The sequence below is a fragment of the Ursus maritimus genome, unplaced genomic scaffold, assembly GCF_017311325.1.
Source record: "Ursus maritimus isolate PB19 unplaced genomic scaffold, ASM1731132v1 scaffold_24, whole genome shotgun sequence".
Taxonomy (NCBI): domain Eukaryota; kingdom Metazoa; phylum Chordata; class Mammalia; order Carnivora; family Ursidae; genus Ursus; species Ursus maritimus.
Window position 1 is genome coordinate 12,180,866 of NW_024424897.1, and position 16,144 is coordinate 12,197,009.

A 16,144-nucleotide genomic window follows, 5' to 3' on the forward strand; every position below is an offset into this window, starting at 1 on the left:
GAAATCCAAATGTTTTGAGTTTAGCTATTAAGCATAGTTTCCAGTGAGTGTACTCATGTCTTGAAATGAAACAGATGAAAGCAACATGTGTCAATGGCCATAGGAAGGCAGTAGTGTCATCGGCAGGAAATAATGGAATTGAACCCTGAAGCCTCAGCCCAGAACTTAACTCTTGTGCTCCAGTCCCAAGGGCTTTCTGCGCCAAAGGCCGGGAAAGTTTCTGGCACCCCTGGGGCTCTGCCTCCGCAGGCCCCGGAAGAACCCTCTGCAAGGACCAGGAACACCACGGAAGGACTTGCTTTCTGCAGGGCTGATGGCCTTCCCAGGCCCAGGAAGAGGGCTGCGAGCGCTGAAGGGGAACCACACAGCCTCTGTCCACGGGGAGCTATAAATCCTTGGCGCTGGGACCACAGAAGACTTCTTGGCAAGGGCAGCGCTGGCTGCTCGTAGAGGCGGCCGAGCCAAGGCCAAGATGCTGGCACTGAAAGGGTGGGTGCCCCCCCCCCGAGACCCACAGGCCCCGAGAGGCTGTCAGGGCGGCTCTGCAGCCAGGGGTGCAGATGGGGCAGCCTCTTCTCACCTGATCCCCCCACTCCAGCCAGAAGGAAGAAAGTGCACGCACACCCCTTCGGCCCACCCTCAGAGCCCTGGGAAAAACAGTGACTCTGGGCCCGGGACGGTGAAGCCGATGTCCACACAGGCCTCGAGAGGAGTGAGAATGGCTTTTCCAGGCCTCTCTCCCTGCTCTCAGCTCAGATGGATGGATGCTATGCAGCTCTGGGGATACCTGCCTCGCTGTTGCCTCTGCACAGCACGTGCAGAGAATACGTACAATGTAAAAACGAAACAGAAAAAAGTGGAATAAAACAGATAAAAGAAATAAAGCGGGATCACTGAGTGAGAGCCTTGGTGAGTCTGGTTTTAGACCTGGTCTTAGCTCACGGGCCCAGCGCTGCCCAACACCACAGTAGGCCGCCCACAGCACAGCAGGCCGCCCTGCCACCTGCGCCAGAATCCTTGGGGAGCTAGTCCCCTGATTTTCAGACTAGGCCGGTCCAAGATAATCTAAAGCAAATGGATGATAGCCTTGTCACTGCATGCAGATAAAATTAATGCTTCAATTCCCTCTTTCATCATTAAACAATTAAACTCCTAACAGGTCTCAATGTTGGACTCCAGTAGAGGTGATTGGTATCACTCAGAAATGTACACATTCGGATTTTCTGTGCCCCTGTATATCGGTCTGCCCAGGCTATCATAACAAAATTCCATAGACTCCGTGGTATAAGCAACAGAAATTTACTTCTCACCGTTCTGGAGGCTGGAAATCCAAGACCAAGTTTCCAGCCTATTCAGTTCCTGGGGAGAAACTCTCTTCCTGCCTTACGGACAATCACCATCTCACTATATCCTCACATGGCAGAGAGAGAGAGAGAGAGACAGAGAGAGAGAGAGAGAGACAGAGAGAGAGAGAGGGAGGGAGGGAGGAAGGGAGAGATCTGTTCTCTTCCTCTTCTAATAAGGGCATGAATCCCATCATGGGGGGCCCACCCTGATGACCTCATCTAACCCTAATTATGTCCCACAGGCTCCAACTCCAAATACCATTATCTTGGGGGTTAGGGGTTCAACATGTGGCTGGGGATAGGGCAGTTCATTGCATAGCATCATGTTTCAAGGACCGTCGGCAGGCCCGTCCGACCACATAGGGAGGTGTCTGCCCTGTGTCATGCACTGTCTCAGGCTCAGGGACAGTGTCCGCGATGACCAGACACTGGTTTTGTGTTTTAAGAGTTTGAGAGGGAAACAGAGAAGCAGATGGCATAACCAGAACAGAGGAAGAGCCAAAGCCGTGGGGTGCTGGGGGGAGGGGCGTGGGGGCACAGAGCCTGCCCTAGATGAGATGACAAAGGGGCAGAACCAGTCCAAGGAAGCTGAGCGGGACAGCCCTGGAAGGCAAAAGAGCATGAGCAAAGGCCCAGAAGCCAGGCACAGCTGCTGCAGGATCGCATCTTGGGAGCGCACAAGGTGCCAGGCCAGTGGCTGTCCAGAGTGGAGTGGGCGTGGCCAAAGCAAGGGGAAACCGAATGTTCTGGTATTGAGTATGGCCTTGACTATAGAGAAACTGGCTAGCAGGGGAGCTATGTCACTGAGCTGTGTCTCAGGAAGCACCTTCTTGTGGGAGTGTTGGGGGGGCGCAGGGTCTAATGAAGGGTGGGATGCAAGAAGTGGGGACCCCATGGAAGTCTGTGGTATTTAGATATTTGCATTTTATTTCAGGGACTTTCTTAGGTTGGGCTCCCCAGAAGCAGACCCTGAGATGGGAATTCAGGTGAATTACTGGGAAATAGTCTCAGGGAAAATCTGTACGGGAGGAGGTGGTGGCCTGGGGAAGGGAAGGAAGTGGGGGCATGATGTCCATCAGATCCCCCAGAGGGTGACTTTGGTTCACTGTCACCCTGGCTTGGAGACAAAGGAGCTGGGGTATTTCTGCCCTGGTGAAGGGCTTGGGGGATAGGAGAGGGGATGAAGGCACTTTGTACTCTCAGAACTTGTAGGCACAGTGGGTGCCCGAGGGAGGTAGGGGTCAGCGGAGTGTTGAGTTTTAGTTCTCTGCTTCAGTTGCTTATGAGACCTCCCAAGGACTCCCAGTGGGTCCTGTGAGCATTGCAATTAGCCAGGAATTCGTGCTTCGGGAGAACTTGCATGGTTCAGATCTAGAAGGTCAAGAGAAGTCCAAACCAGGACTGCCAGCATCAGCTCTGTCACCAGGATTATGGGGACCCTGTGGCTCTGGAAGATTCCTTCCCGCTGTGAAAGGGGCAAGGGACATGGCAGGGAAAGGAATGGTGCCCCCAGATTGAGCCAAAAGCTAACTAGGAACCTCACTGTCGGCTATACCAGAGCTGCACCGCAAGAGTGGGGGCTCGGTTCCTGGAGCCCGGGAGCCCATCCCCAGGCTGCCACTGACTGGTTAGCTGAATGCGGGGCAAGGGCGCGTCCCTATCCATCGGTGACTCAGTGCCCTTTATTCCCATAACCGGGATGGCTTTACCTGCCCTGCCCATTTCTAAGATTGTTATAGGGATAAAAATAGGAATCCACCCTGGGAAAGTTCTCCAAGAATGTTCAAACACACTCTACTTCTGAAATGGTGAGTAATGTCAGACGTGGGCAGGCGGGGAAGAAAGCGACATTCACTGAATATCCCCTACACGCTGATGGCTGCCCTCCCAGGCTTCATGCAAATGAGAAGGTGCCCTGGGCAGAACTTTGACCCTCGGGCGGGATACTGACAGAGACCTTGGTCTGTCCCTACAAGCCACAGACACCACGAGTCACGGGATCTCCACCTAAATGCCATTAATCACGGAGCATCTGAGTTACCTCTTCAGACTTGAGGCTAGGGATCAAAGTCGGCCAGCCAGGGAGGCTTTGATAAGTTTAACCAGGTCGAGAGCCAGCTCCCTGCTCTGCCTCCCCGGCCAGCCACACACACTCGGCCAGCCTCCAGGGCCAGGCCAGACTTCCACCAGGCTCCACTTAGCTCCAGAGTTAACCTCATCCCCTTCAGAACGGGGCAGGGAAGCCGTTGCTCTTCTCTGGGAAAATCAGCCCTGTGGGGGATATGGTTTGGGGACCCTACAAGCAGAACCACTCCCTCTAAAACATGGAAGTCTGTGCCCCAGGCCCATGTACAAAGCCTACTTGTCTTGGACCCTCAGGCTGCAGGGGAAAAAGTCAAAACTGTGACTGTACCATCTGAACAGTCAGGGGACACCTGTAGAACCGTGGAGAGCTTCTCTGTTAGGATGTGTGGCCCGTCTCACTGGGGGAACCCTGGTACTCCAAGGTAGTCAGACTCTCCAAGGACGCCGGTGTCCGCATCTAAGTCCGCATTTCACTAGGCAGCAAGGGAGTCTGGACCCACAGCTCTGGACCCCAAGCTCCTCAGGGGCGAGGATGAAATGCATTCACTTTTACGTCCCCAGAACTTCACCCAGGCAGGTGCCCGGCCCGGGCAGGTGGCCTCGACGCCCGGCTAACAGTGGCTGTGTTTCCTCACACGGCACCCAAGGAACTGAGGATCTGAGAGGCTGCGGGGCTGGCCTGGCTAAGCTGGTCAGTAAATGGCCGTCTGAACCCGAACATATGTCTGTCTAACTTCAAAGTCTGGGCTTATTCCAATACACCTCACACGTGTCTCAACTGAGACATCTGGGTTACAGCATCATAAAAATCAAAGGTTGGCGATACTCACATCCCCAGCACCCAGTGTCGCGCATGGACTCGTTCTGTCGCAGAGCCAAGGGCCCGGGACCCTGGCCTCAGGCACATCTTTGCTGACAAGGGGTTCTGGGTAAGAGTATGCAGAAGGTGTCCATGCGGCCCACCCGGGGCGGGAGGGACAGGCCACACTAAGCGTGTTTCCAGTGTCGTCCGAGGGCTCTCTTCTACGGCCGCACGCAGCTACCGTGTACAGCGGCGGAATCAGCAGATGATTGTCTGCAAACTTGGGATTGGAACAAATCACATACATCACTCCCCCTATCAGGCTGTGCTGAAAATTCATCATAATTTTCTAAGAACAAACGAAATGCAAAGAGCTGGCTGTGCGACCGTCCCTGGCATAACTCGGAGGGCGCACCATCCCACTGTGGTCACGGAGAGTCTCTGGGGGGCTGACTGGTTAGAGCATTTGTGTCAAAACTTCGGGGCGCAGCCAGCTCCTGTCCCCAGTCCCACTCGCTGCCCCATCTCCCCCTAGGCGGTCTTTCTGCAAGGGGGTGGTCGCCCAGGAGATGTGGCCGCAGAGGTGCCAGGAGGACACCCCCCCCCGCCCCGCCGTCTCCTACTCTACCCGGATTCTTTCACCAGAGACCCAAGCACACACCTCCACTTCAGGAGTTTGGGGTACAGCTTGAGAAGCTGCCAGCTCTCCAACTGGGGTGGCATTTCTACCTCTCGAGGGAAGGATTTTGCAAGAACTGGAGTGAAAGCTGCAGGCGGACGGGGCTGCCACCGGGTGGTCTCAGACTGGGGAAGACCACTGCCCAGAGCTAGGGGCTGAGCCCTCTGCGCTCCATGCACGCGGAGGGGACTTTACAGGGCACTTGGTGGCAAGTGCTGTGTCAGCCCTGGTGGCCCTGGCTGCATTTTCTGGTCCTTCCACCCACACAGGTGGCTCTCTGGAGAAGCCCGGGAGGAGGAGAGGGGCCAGCGTAGCTGAGGGGTGCTGGCAGGGGTGAAGGGATTCCAGTAACCTCCCCCCGGGCCCGGCCTCCCCACAGGACAGGTCCAAGAATGCAGTCCAGAGCCCTGCCCCAAGTTGGCAGCTGTTCAAGTGTCGATCCATTTCAAAGGCCTATTGTTAAACTTCTAACGGCCAAAAGGACGGCCCGCAGCCACGCACAGGGAAGTCCTCCAATTGCAGTGACCTGGCAGGCCATCGAGCTCCCCTTCAACCCGGGGAATGGAGCGGGGAGCCGGGCAATCCGTGCCATAAATCAGGGGATGGGTCCGAGCAGCCGGCGTGACCAGGAGGAGACCCCTTCCGGCCTTCGGGATTTACTGACGGGCCAGACGCAGGTGCGCAGAGCCGAGCGGCGACCCAGAGCGTTTGCACAAATGCTGTGGAGGGATATTGCGAATGTCTACACTGAATGTCGAGTTGAGTCTCCCTTGGGCGATCTTCTAGTTCGTTTTCCCAGGGTCTTGTCTGCTCCTGTGGGAGTCAGAGCTCTTGGTTCTGCTGCTCCCGGTTAGCTGGTGGTTTCAGGGCAAGTCACCCCACCTTTCTCACCAGAAAGTAAGTGTGGACCTGGTGGCCTGGCCTGACTCTCTCCGAGAACGCCAGGGGCTTCTCAGAGGAGGCAAGGGAGGCGGAGAGAAGCCTCAGCTGAGGAGGGGTGCCCACAGGGGGCCCCATTCCACCCCCCCCCGAGGCCCAAGGGTTCGAGCCCCCCACTGCCCGCCCCCCAGATCAGCACAGAGCAGATTTGGGCTCCAAGGACCCCCGGACCCCCGGCCTCTGTAAAGCCCACCCCAGGTTCCATCCCCCTCTGAAAACCCTTGTGCTTTTTATGTGTCTTCGTTTGATTTGAATTCTCATTTGCCATCACGAAGAAGTGGGGGCCAAGGGGGACCTTTGATCTTCTCGCGCCCCCCACCCTATCCCCAAGTTTCTGGGGTCTGTAGTTTGGCGGTGAGGTCTGGGTTTAGCAGCCAGCACTGCCATCCTGGGAGGGGAGCGCTCAGGCCCAAATTGATGTCAGATTCCCGGCCGGGCGGAGTGTTACCTGGAGCTTTGAAGCTCCGTAAGGACTCCAGACCGTCTTCTCAAGTCAGGGGCTACAAATGTTAATAAAATTAAAGCCACCTGAGAGCTCGCCCGGCGATCCTTTGAAAGCGAGTCTGTGATGGGTTATTACCCTCAATTATCTAGTTGTCCACTCTCTTAGCTTGGGGTTAAACTCTTAACTCTTCCCTTTGAAGTCATTATCCTTTTATCTATGACTGGACCAAGGAATCTCAGGACAATAATCAATGGAAACTTCATAAGAATAGAGGAGCCGGGAGGGAAAAGGTGTGAATATCCCTTTAACCGCTGGCCTGCCTGGGAGGGTGGGGGGTGGGGCACGGACGGACTGCCGCCCCGACTTGGGGAAGAAAAAAAAATAGGGGAGGACCCCCAAAACAACAGCCCAGCGATCAGTTTTCAGAGCCTCTGGAAAATGAAGAAACAGGGATGATCTGGGGGGGCGATCAGAGAGTTGCAGCCCTCATCAAAGGAGGAGAGAAAGTAATGAAGCAAAAAGACACAATTAAAGAATGGGTTTAATTAGGGCTTTGATGTCTGACATGGTGCACAACACTGTTCAAGGGGGAAGGGGCCAAACTATTCACGCGCCAGGAAATGGCTTGTTAAAAAGACCTGTCCCCCAAAGGGGCCGTCGGAGAGGGGAACTTTCATCCCGGCTTCTCCCACCGAGGAGGAAAGTCAGTCCCACACAGCGTCGGGAGGAAAACATCACAACTTCTTCTTCTTTTTTTTTTTTTTCAAAAGTCTTTCTGGACTCCCGGAGGCAGCAGCTCTTTCGGGATCATTAGGCTGCCTGTCTCCCTGTTTAAAGAGAGAGAGAGAAGAAGAAGAAAGAAAAAAATGGGGGGGGGTTGCTAACTAACGTTGGAAATGCGTGCTTTATTTCCCGGTTGCCGAGTCCCGTGCGGAGCGCTCGTCTGCCCGGGAAGATGCGCACTCGGGGAAGAGCCGCCCGGCCGCCTGATCCCGCCGCAGCAAGGGGTCTCCGGAGCGAGAACAGCCCTCGCCCGGTTTAAATGGGACGTTTCTAGCGCCTGCCTCGCCACCGTGCAGCCCACACCTCTTTTTCTGCCCGACGCACACAGGCCCACACGGCCAACCGAGGATTTGAAAGCTCACATTTTGCCCTGGTTACGACTCCCCCTCTCCTCATTAAAAAAAGAAGTAATAAAATAAAACCCCCGCTTGATTGTGCGCCCCATCTGGAAAGCTCCCTTCTCCATCGGCTAGGCCCTGACCGTGTTTTCGACCACAGGGTGACCTCTCCCCCGGCCGTGTCGTGGGGCTCCGGGGCGGGGGTGGGGGGAGGCCGGGCAGGGAGGAGATGGGTCAGACAGGCCTGCCCTTTGCTGGGAGGCGCCGAAGCCTTCTGAACTCAGGGCCAGCGCCGGACCCCACGGCCTGGGTTTCACGGTGCTCCCGGTTTAAGGGAGGCAGCTCCCCAAGTCTGTTCAGACAGGAAGCAACGGCTGCACGTTCTCGCGTTCCTGGGAATGACTTGGTCGGGCCCTCCAGCCGGAGCCGGGAAGGACAAACTGCTTCGAGACCCCAGTGCATATGCTTCTGACGAGGTTTTCAAGGGAGCCTGTCTTGGGTTTGGTTTCAGAATACCTCGGCCTTGGGTTTTTATTTCTTCTGTCTTATTTATACACACACTTCAGCTAGCACTCTGGGAAAGAAAAAAAAAAAAAGGCAGCAGAGGTTTTGAAAAGTAAAGTGGTTTATGTGCAAAGATCAGAATGTTTCTCCTACTTTCTCCAAAGGCCTAGGGCTCTTCTCTCCCAGGGCCTGAGCCTTTTCTCCGAGAGAGTTCTCCTTCCCAGCCCCAGCCCTCATTTCTTCCAGGTCACTCTCCCGCTTCTTGGGTTTCAAGGAACCAGAAGGGTCACGGACGTGGGCAGGTGACCCGTGGCTTGGGCCATTCTGCTTTTGGGGGTGAGGGTGCGGAGCTGGGGCCTGAGGCAGTGACTCCCCGGTTGACAGGGGCAGGTGACGCCAGCCCCGCCAGTGAGAAGTCACAGAAATGTGGGGGTGCTCGAGGCCCTGCGATGCGGGGTGGCGGATGCCCCGGGCCACGCTTATCTCGGACGTGCCGCGTCCATGTTGACGCGCACATTTCTACGTTCTGTAGCCTGGGATGAGGCAGTGCGTCTGCTCCCAATTAGAATCGATGCTAAAGTTAGCTTAACAAAAAACAAACTTCTTCAAATCAAGTGTAATTATTCTAGATACATAAAAGCTGCTTTATAATGTGATTTGTGCAGACCCTGGAGGAACTTCTCCTTGAATCGGAGGGTTTCATGTGCGTCTTTGCCAGAACTACAATGGCTTAAACATTTCTACTGTGAAGAAATAAAAGATTTAAAAGGCACAGTGAGCCCAAATTGGCCCGCATTAGGAATAACCGTAATCTCTCGTCCTTACTTCAGGATTTTCCATTTTATAGTGGTTTTCTGATCTTTGCACATTGGAAAGTAAGATGCTTGGGGATGTTTATAATGGGAGGGGGGGAACTTGTGGAGGGCCCGGGGTTTTTTTTTGAAAGAGCTTTAGAACGCCCTGGGTTATTCTAAAAGACTTTTGAAACATTTCTCTCAGTGCTCTTTCCTCGCAAAAGCAAGATAGGATATGAGGTCTCTTTTTAATAGCTGGTTTTGGGCAAGTCTAGTCCGGGCTCCTGATACGTAACTCAGCCGGTTGGGGCTAAGTGTCAGGTGTGGGGAGAGAGCTGGGCTGGCACAGAGACCCCGGGAGTCCGGACCGGTGACCCTGAATGCTTTGGGGGACTGGGGTCGGGCCTTCGCTTGGTTCTTCAGCACCCCTGTCCAGGTCTCCCTTTGACATATGCCGGTATTTCCCCTTGACACCTTGCCTTGCCTTTCTTTTCTTTTCCTTTCTTTTCTTTTCTTTCTTTTCTTTTCTTTCTTTCTTTCTTTTTCTTTTTCTTTCTTTTTAATGTGACAAACATTTCTGCAGCAGGAGAAAATGGATGTTCATTGTCAAGAGAAGCTAAACCTGTATTTACCGAGAAGGTTCTCCAAAAAAGGCTGCAAGGCCACAGAGAGAGAGTCTTACTTGGGGAACCCAGTAAAAGGCTGTCTTTTCCTGTTGCTCTCAGAGAGGGAGGCTCCCCGTGTGATCAGAGGCCATGTCAGGAGCAAGCTCTATTAGAGGTGGCTTTGCTGGAGGCAGGAGAGGCCCTAAGCCAGGGATGTTGCTCTTAATAAGCTTCCGCCAGGCTCGGCCCTCAAAGCAGAAGCAAGCTCCAGGTCAGCACTCGAAGGACATGGGGTACACGTGTGTGTGTGTGTGTGTGTGTGTGTGTGTGTGTGTGTTTGCAAATACGTGGGGAAGGAGAAGCAGGAGGAACACTCCAGAATGCTTTTCACTTCTATGGAAGTAAAGCATAAACTTCAGATCCAGAGACCCAGCGTGAGCCCCCCACGGCCCCAGGAAGCCGGCTTCGAGGAGTCGCGTGTCGCCTGAGTCTACACCTCGCCTCTGCATGTCGGCTGAGAACCTTCCTTGGAACAAGTTACCCGACCTCGCTGTGTCTCGGTTCCCTATCCCATAAGAGGGGGCGGCGGGGCTGGGGAGACGATCCCTGTCTCCTAGAACTGCAGCGGGTATCAGAGGCCCTGGAGTGTCTTCGGCACATTGTAGCAAGTGCTCACTACGCCCATTGGTATGTTCCCAATAATTGTTCTGTGTGCACAAAAATGGATGAGACTGTGTGGCTTTCACGTAGCCCTAAAGACTGCAAGCTTCTTGAGAGCAGCCACCCCATCTCCCTTTGAATCCTCAGACCCGAGCCCCTGCCAAGCACGTGATGGGCACCAGGAAGACGTCATGGTCGCAGCCACGGGCCACTGCAGATTTGCTGTTGGTCAGAAGGTGGGGGAGTGAGAACTACAGTCGCCTTTGCTTTACAAGAGCCTCATCTTAACAGGATTGTCAGGATCAGACGCGGAGTCGTGTGATTGAACGGAAGTGGCCAACCTTACGTGCAAGTTGAAATCCCCCATGTGTTGAACGGGGGCACCTACTGGTAAAGCCGGGAAATGCAACCCGATTCTATCAGGCCTGACCAGCAATTAGCCCGAAGGCAGGGGAAGAGGAGGAGGACGTTCAGAGTTGGGGAAGCAACAGAAGAGGAGGTGAAAGTGAAGGAGACATTCTTAACTTAGAAGAACCAAAATGCCACCAAATTCTCAAATTGCTGGCCAGAGACTAAGCGCCCCCAACGTGCCACAGGCCTTCCTTCCCAGCAGATCGGATCCTCACCGATGGCTCTATTTGTCCAGCAGTTGGGACGAATCTACTTCCATCCACCCCAGCTGCCTTGTCTGGGCCCCATGGCCCATCGCAAACATCCGATGACTGACTAGGGCATAGCCTCTAATGCTGTCACGAGGACAATGGGATGAGCCAAGAGGGGATCCGAGCCATAGCGGGGATGCACGCTGTCATAGCCCGAAGGAATCACAGAGGTTCTCCTGCCCCACCTGCAGGCCAGTAACTCTGGTCTCACAACAGAAGCCGACGGAAGAATGGGATTCACTTTACGGTGATCTTCACCGGAAGCCATGCGTTTTGTGCACTGGCCTTGGCCTTTGCCAAGGGAGTGGATGTGTGGCTAACCTGATGAGGTTGTCCACTACTATTTCCACTAACATTCACTGAGCACCAACCACAAGGCCCCGCTAGCGGAGGGTGAGGCGGGCACCCCAGGTGCCCCGTCTATCACAGTGCTCCCCTGTGTCCGGCCCGGATGACCCGCTCCGTCATGCGTCTCCCTGGCTTGCCACCTGGCCTCGGCCAAGCCACTGAAATTCTCCGTCTGCTGGTTTCTTCTGTGAAGCGAGGGGTTTGGACTAGATCATCTCTAAAGTCTCTTTCCGCAAAAATCCTCGTTGATCCATGTGGAAAAGAACAGGTAACTGACATCACTTGTTATAATCGCAGTGTCGCTAGAGGGGTAATAGCCCCTCTCGCCGTCTGTCACAATCATGCTCTGCTGCATCATCGCCCTTCACACGCAGGTGTTTTCTCCGCCATCAAAAGCCGGCTGCCTCCCGTCGGGGTGCCTCGCCCTCGCCCTCGGCGCTAGTGGTGCCATCATCTCCCAGTGGGCTCCCTACTAGACCTGCCAGAGCACCAAGGCCTCGACGCCACCCTGTCCCCTGCCGTGAAGGGGGACCAGTCGGATACAGGACAGCTCATCCGCCCTTCCCTGAGCCCCTCCCGCAGGGGAGGAGGAAATCGGTCCCTTGGAGGTGGGAGAACGAACACAGGCGGAGTTCTTTTTCTAGAACAGTCGTGTTGACGTTACAATGGCACCTCTTCCCCGAAGTTCCCCGATTGCCTGCCTCCCATCTGGGGGGTGTTCTGGGGCCAGCTGAACAGCATATGTTTCCGTATCTTTTGAGAAGATTATCAGGCCCGAGTCTGAGCATCTTAACATTTTGTAATTATTATTTCTCCATTGAAATGGAAATGTCTTCCCTCCTACCCTGTTTTACTGGAACATTATGGAGGGTAGGTCTTCTGTTGTTCAAAAAAAAAAAAAGAGAAACTGTTTGGAACAGTTTGAAATATCTTTAAAGGAACAGTCAAATCATCCATTCAACTAAATAGGAGTCAACTCCCCTAGAAATAACTTATAAAAACTTCTTTGGAGTATGACATTTTCAAAGCAAAATTCTTTTCTTTTTTCAAAATACCACAAGCAATGCATTGAGTTCAGGGAATACTGCCTGCCAAACTTCAATTTTTATATTTAACCTTTCTTCTTTTTTAATGTCTTGCAAAAACATGCCTGAAACTCTTCAAAAACCTTTTCAGCTTGAAAGTTTGGGAAAGAGTCTTCACTGACGAAACCTTCAGTTCTTAGCCTCCCTGTACCTTCCCTCCCCCCACCTTCTCTGGTTAAGGAGAAAAATTATTACTGCCTGTTCACCAAACAAAGTGAACTCTAATCAGGCTGGGGAGGGCCAGGCACTCAGTGCGGGCTGCTGACTTTCGATGTCCACACTGCCTGAATGACTCTTAATTAACTCACAGGCTCTCGGCCCATTAAAAGTGAGAACCCCTCCCCCCTCAAACTGTGGCTACGGGAGATAAATTATATGAACACCCCCCCCACCCCATTCTCGTGTCAGGGCAAATCAGCATGGTGTGGTTCTGCCAAAGAAATTGAAAATAGATCTATATAAATATATCAATAACTAGGGGAACTGGTGGGCTGGTCAGTATAAGCATTGAACTTTTAAAGAAGTGTTGATCAAATACTTGTTAGAGCAGGAAAATTGGATTAGTGGTGGTGTTCTGGGCATGACGTCCTTTGGGCCGAAAAAAATAATCATCTTGTTCTATTTTTCCTGGAGCCCAGAAAAGCACTCTCAGCCCAAACATCAGCCTCCTAATCTTATTTTCTTTTTCTCTAGCATGTATTTTATTAACCCATTTTCTCGTTTACCCACTCTGAATAGCGCAGTGGGTAGCATCCTTCTTAGAAAGTGAAAGCCTCCTTGGAGATACTGTGTTGGAGCAGAAATGCACACAACTCCCAGGCCCAGGGCAGCAAAGAAAAGCCCCCTCTGTAATCCTGTCTAGTGAATCCACACATTGTATCCCGGCCTGCCAGGAGCGCTCTGGCCTTATTAAAACATGGGCCGTCAAGGAATGCAGCTGGCAACGGGCTGGCAGTGCGCAAAGTGATTAATATCTAGGTGGGGATGAAAAGCCGTCGTTCCAATCCAGGGCCCGAGGCAAAGGCAGCTGCTTTCCACTTATCTGCCACCTGGCAACAGGCTACTGTCCCAAACACAGCGGTACCAGGGGGGATGGTCTTTTGGAGGCATCAGGTGGAGCTTGCCTCTGACTCGGTATCTCAGGAGGACCAGCCATGGGTTTCGACTCAGTCAGGTGGCCTGCCTTCTCACCTGAGTTGTGCTGCCATCTTGATATAATCAACTTGGAGCCACTTTCCTTCTTGTGGCCAATTTATAGGGCTAGTCCCCAGGGAATCTCATTGCACAGGGAAGTTGTGAAATTCTAGGACAATGCCCTGTACTCGTTCCCTTGGAAGAATGATGTAGACAGAATGTCCCGATTTCCAAGGCAGAGCCTTAAGGCAGGGGATAGTTCGATCTCTCCCCAATCTCCCGTTCTCACTCCTGAGAAAGTCTGTCCCATGGTCTCTCTGCAGAGTTACAGGGTGACGTGGGGGTTGATGAACACGATGCAGGAAGTGAGCTGACTCAGCTTAATCCAACACGCAGTCCCTACTCTCCGGCCCAGTCTGCGCTAGGTGCTGGGATGACCCAACTCGCACACATCATTGCTCGTCAGGGAAATGCAAATTAAAACCACAAGGAGCTAATGCTGCGCATCCACCAGAATGACTTAAATTAAAAAGACTGACAATACCACGTGTTGGCAAGCACGTGAGGCAATGGGAACCGTCGTCTATCATCAAGAGGAGTGGAAATTGATTCATCCACTTTGGAAAACTGTTTAGCAGTATCTACTAGGGCTAAATACATGTCTATCCTATGCCCCGTTAACTCTGTTTCCGGCACATATCCGGAGGAAATGTTGCAGGTGCCCACCAAAAGACAAGTATAGTAATATTCATAGCGGGGCGCCTGGGTGGCTCAGTCGGTCAAGCGACCGACTCTTGATTTCGGCTCAGGCCACGATCTCAGAGTTGTGAGATTGAGCCCCGAGTCAGGCTCTGTGCTGGGCGTGGAATATACTCAAGATTCTCTCTCTCCCTTTCCTTTTGTCCCTCCCTCTACCCCTCCCCAATCTCTCTAAAATAAAGAAAGAAATCTTAAAAAAATATCCATAGCATTTTTATTCTTAATAGCCCCAAACTAGAAACAACTCAAATGTCCATCAATAGGTAAATGGACAAATAAACCATGGGATATTTATACAATGGACTACTACACAACAATAAAAAGGAATCGAGTACTAATACCAACAATAACATCGCTGAAACTCACAGATGGTTGGTTAACAAAAGAAACCAGGCAGGAGAGGACGTACGACATGAGTCCATTTATAGGAAGTACAACAACAGGCAACATTCCACTTTGGTGATAGAAGCTGGACTAGTGGTTACCTCTGGTTATGGGCACTCACTGGGAGGGGGCACAAGAGAACCTTCGGGGGTGATGGAAGTGTTTTCCATCTTAATCTCAGTGATGATTACATAAGTATACACATATACAGACATTAATCAAGCTGCACACTTAAAATTTGTGTTCTTTCCTGCATATAAATGATATTCAATAAAAAAGCTAAATAAAACAAAAACATTTCCTAAATGTATATTTTAACTTTTCTTATATGTTTTTTTGGACTTCTTAACCATACTATACATTCTTTAGCACAAAATTATATCTTTTTTAAAAAAGATTTAATTTGAGAGAGAGCATGCACACATGCACGTGTATGGTTGTGTGAGTGGGGGAGGGGCAGAGGGAGAGACTCTTCAAGCAGACCGTTCACTGAGCATGAGCCTGACTCGGGGCCCCGTCTCGCAACCCATGACATCACGACCTGAGCCAAAACCAAGAGTTGGAGACTTAACCAACCGAGACACCCAGGTGTGCCCAAACCATGACTTATACCAATAAACATCTATTAGAAAAAAAAATGAAACAAAACAGCCACGTGTGAGATAAAACTGCATAAAACTAAATGCACAGAGGCACACATTCATACTTCCAGTGCCCTCCAAGCCCAGCGGCAGAAGCAGTCAGGGAGAGAGGAGAGCAGGGGTTAAAAGACGGTTTCTGAAACAATCTGAAAGGATGCTCACATCTTTCAGCAGTTTACAGGTGATCCGTTGTCTTCTGGCCCCCAGTGTTTCTGATGACAGGCAAGCATTCATTCTTGACATTGTTCCCTGGCTGAAATGTCTTTTTTTTCTCTGATGGCTTTCAAGGTTTTCTCTTTATATTAACAGTCTATGAGGTACCTAAGTGCAATTTTCTTTGTAGTATTTATTCTGCCTGGGATTTGCTGAACATCTTTGATTTCTAAACTGATGGTTTGCATGAAATTTACTGAATTTTCAGCCATTATTTCTTCAAATATTTTTTCTTCCTCATTCTCTCTCCTGTGCTTCTGAGATTCTACTTGCACGTGTGTTAGACCTCGTGGATTGCTCCAGAAATCGCACAGGCTTTGTTCTTTCTTGCAACATATTCTTCTTCAAATTGGATACTTTTTATTTTTAAATTTACTGACCTTTCTTCACTACTTCCAATCTGCTATCAAGCCCATTTAGTAAAATTTTCATTTCAGATATACTTTCCAGTTCTAGAATCCGATTCTTGAGTTCTTAAAAAAATTCTATTTCTCATCTTAAATTATCCATTTTCAAGTTCATTGTGATCATCTTTTCCTTTAAATCTTTGAATATGTTTATCAAAGTTACCTTAAAGACCTGTCTGCTAATTCCAGCATCTATGCCATGTTGGAGTCTGTTTCTTTTGTTGCTTTTTCTTTTGACTGAGAGAATATTTTCTGTTCCCTTTCATGTCCAGCGATTTTTAAGTTATATAGTAAATATTATATTATAAATGCTATAGAGACTGGATTGTATCCTCCTCTGAAGATTTTAGTGATTTTTTTTCCCCCAAGCAGAGAGCTAACATAATAAATAGGTCTCAAACTCTAAACTCGATTTCTGGGGTGCCTGGGTGGCTCAGTCGGTTAAGTGTCTGCCATAGGCTCAGGTCCTGGGATCGAGTCCTGCATCAGGCTCCTTGCTCAGTAGGGAACCTGCTTCTCCCTCTGTCTGCC

At 51.4% G+C, this 16,144-nt stretch overlaps 1 protein-coding gene across 6 annotated transcripts in view; it reads right to left on the reverse strand.

The window, feature by feature from the left end:
- Positions 1–6,817: 6,817 nt before the first annotated feature.
- The window catches only part of CEP112 (centrosomal protein 112), a 413,330-nt gene continuing 404,003 nt past the window's right edge, over positions 6,818–16,144 (reverse strand). For all 6 annotated transcript variants that reach the window (XM_040640361.1, XM_040640362.1, XM_040640360.1 and 3 more), the window contains one exon: positions 6,818–7,123. In XM_040640361.1, the coding sequence (XP_040496295.1) occupies positions 7,060–7,123 (64 nt within the window). In that variant the 3' untranslated portion in view covers positions 6,818–7,059. The remainder of the gene's footprint in view (positions 7,124–16,144) is intronic.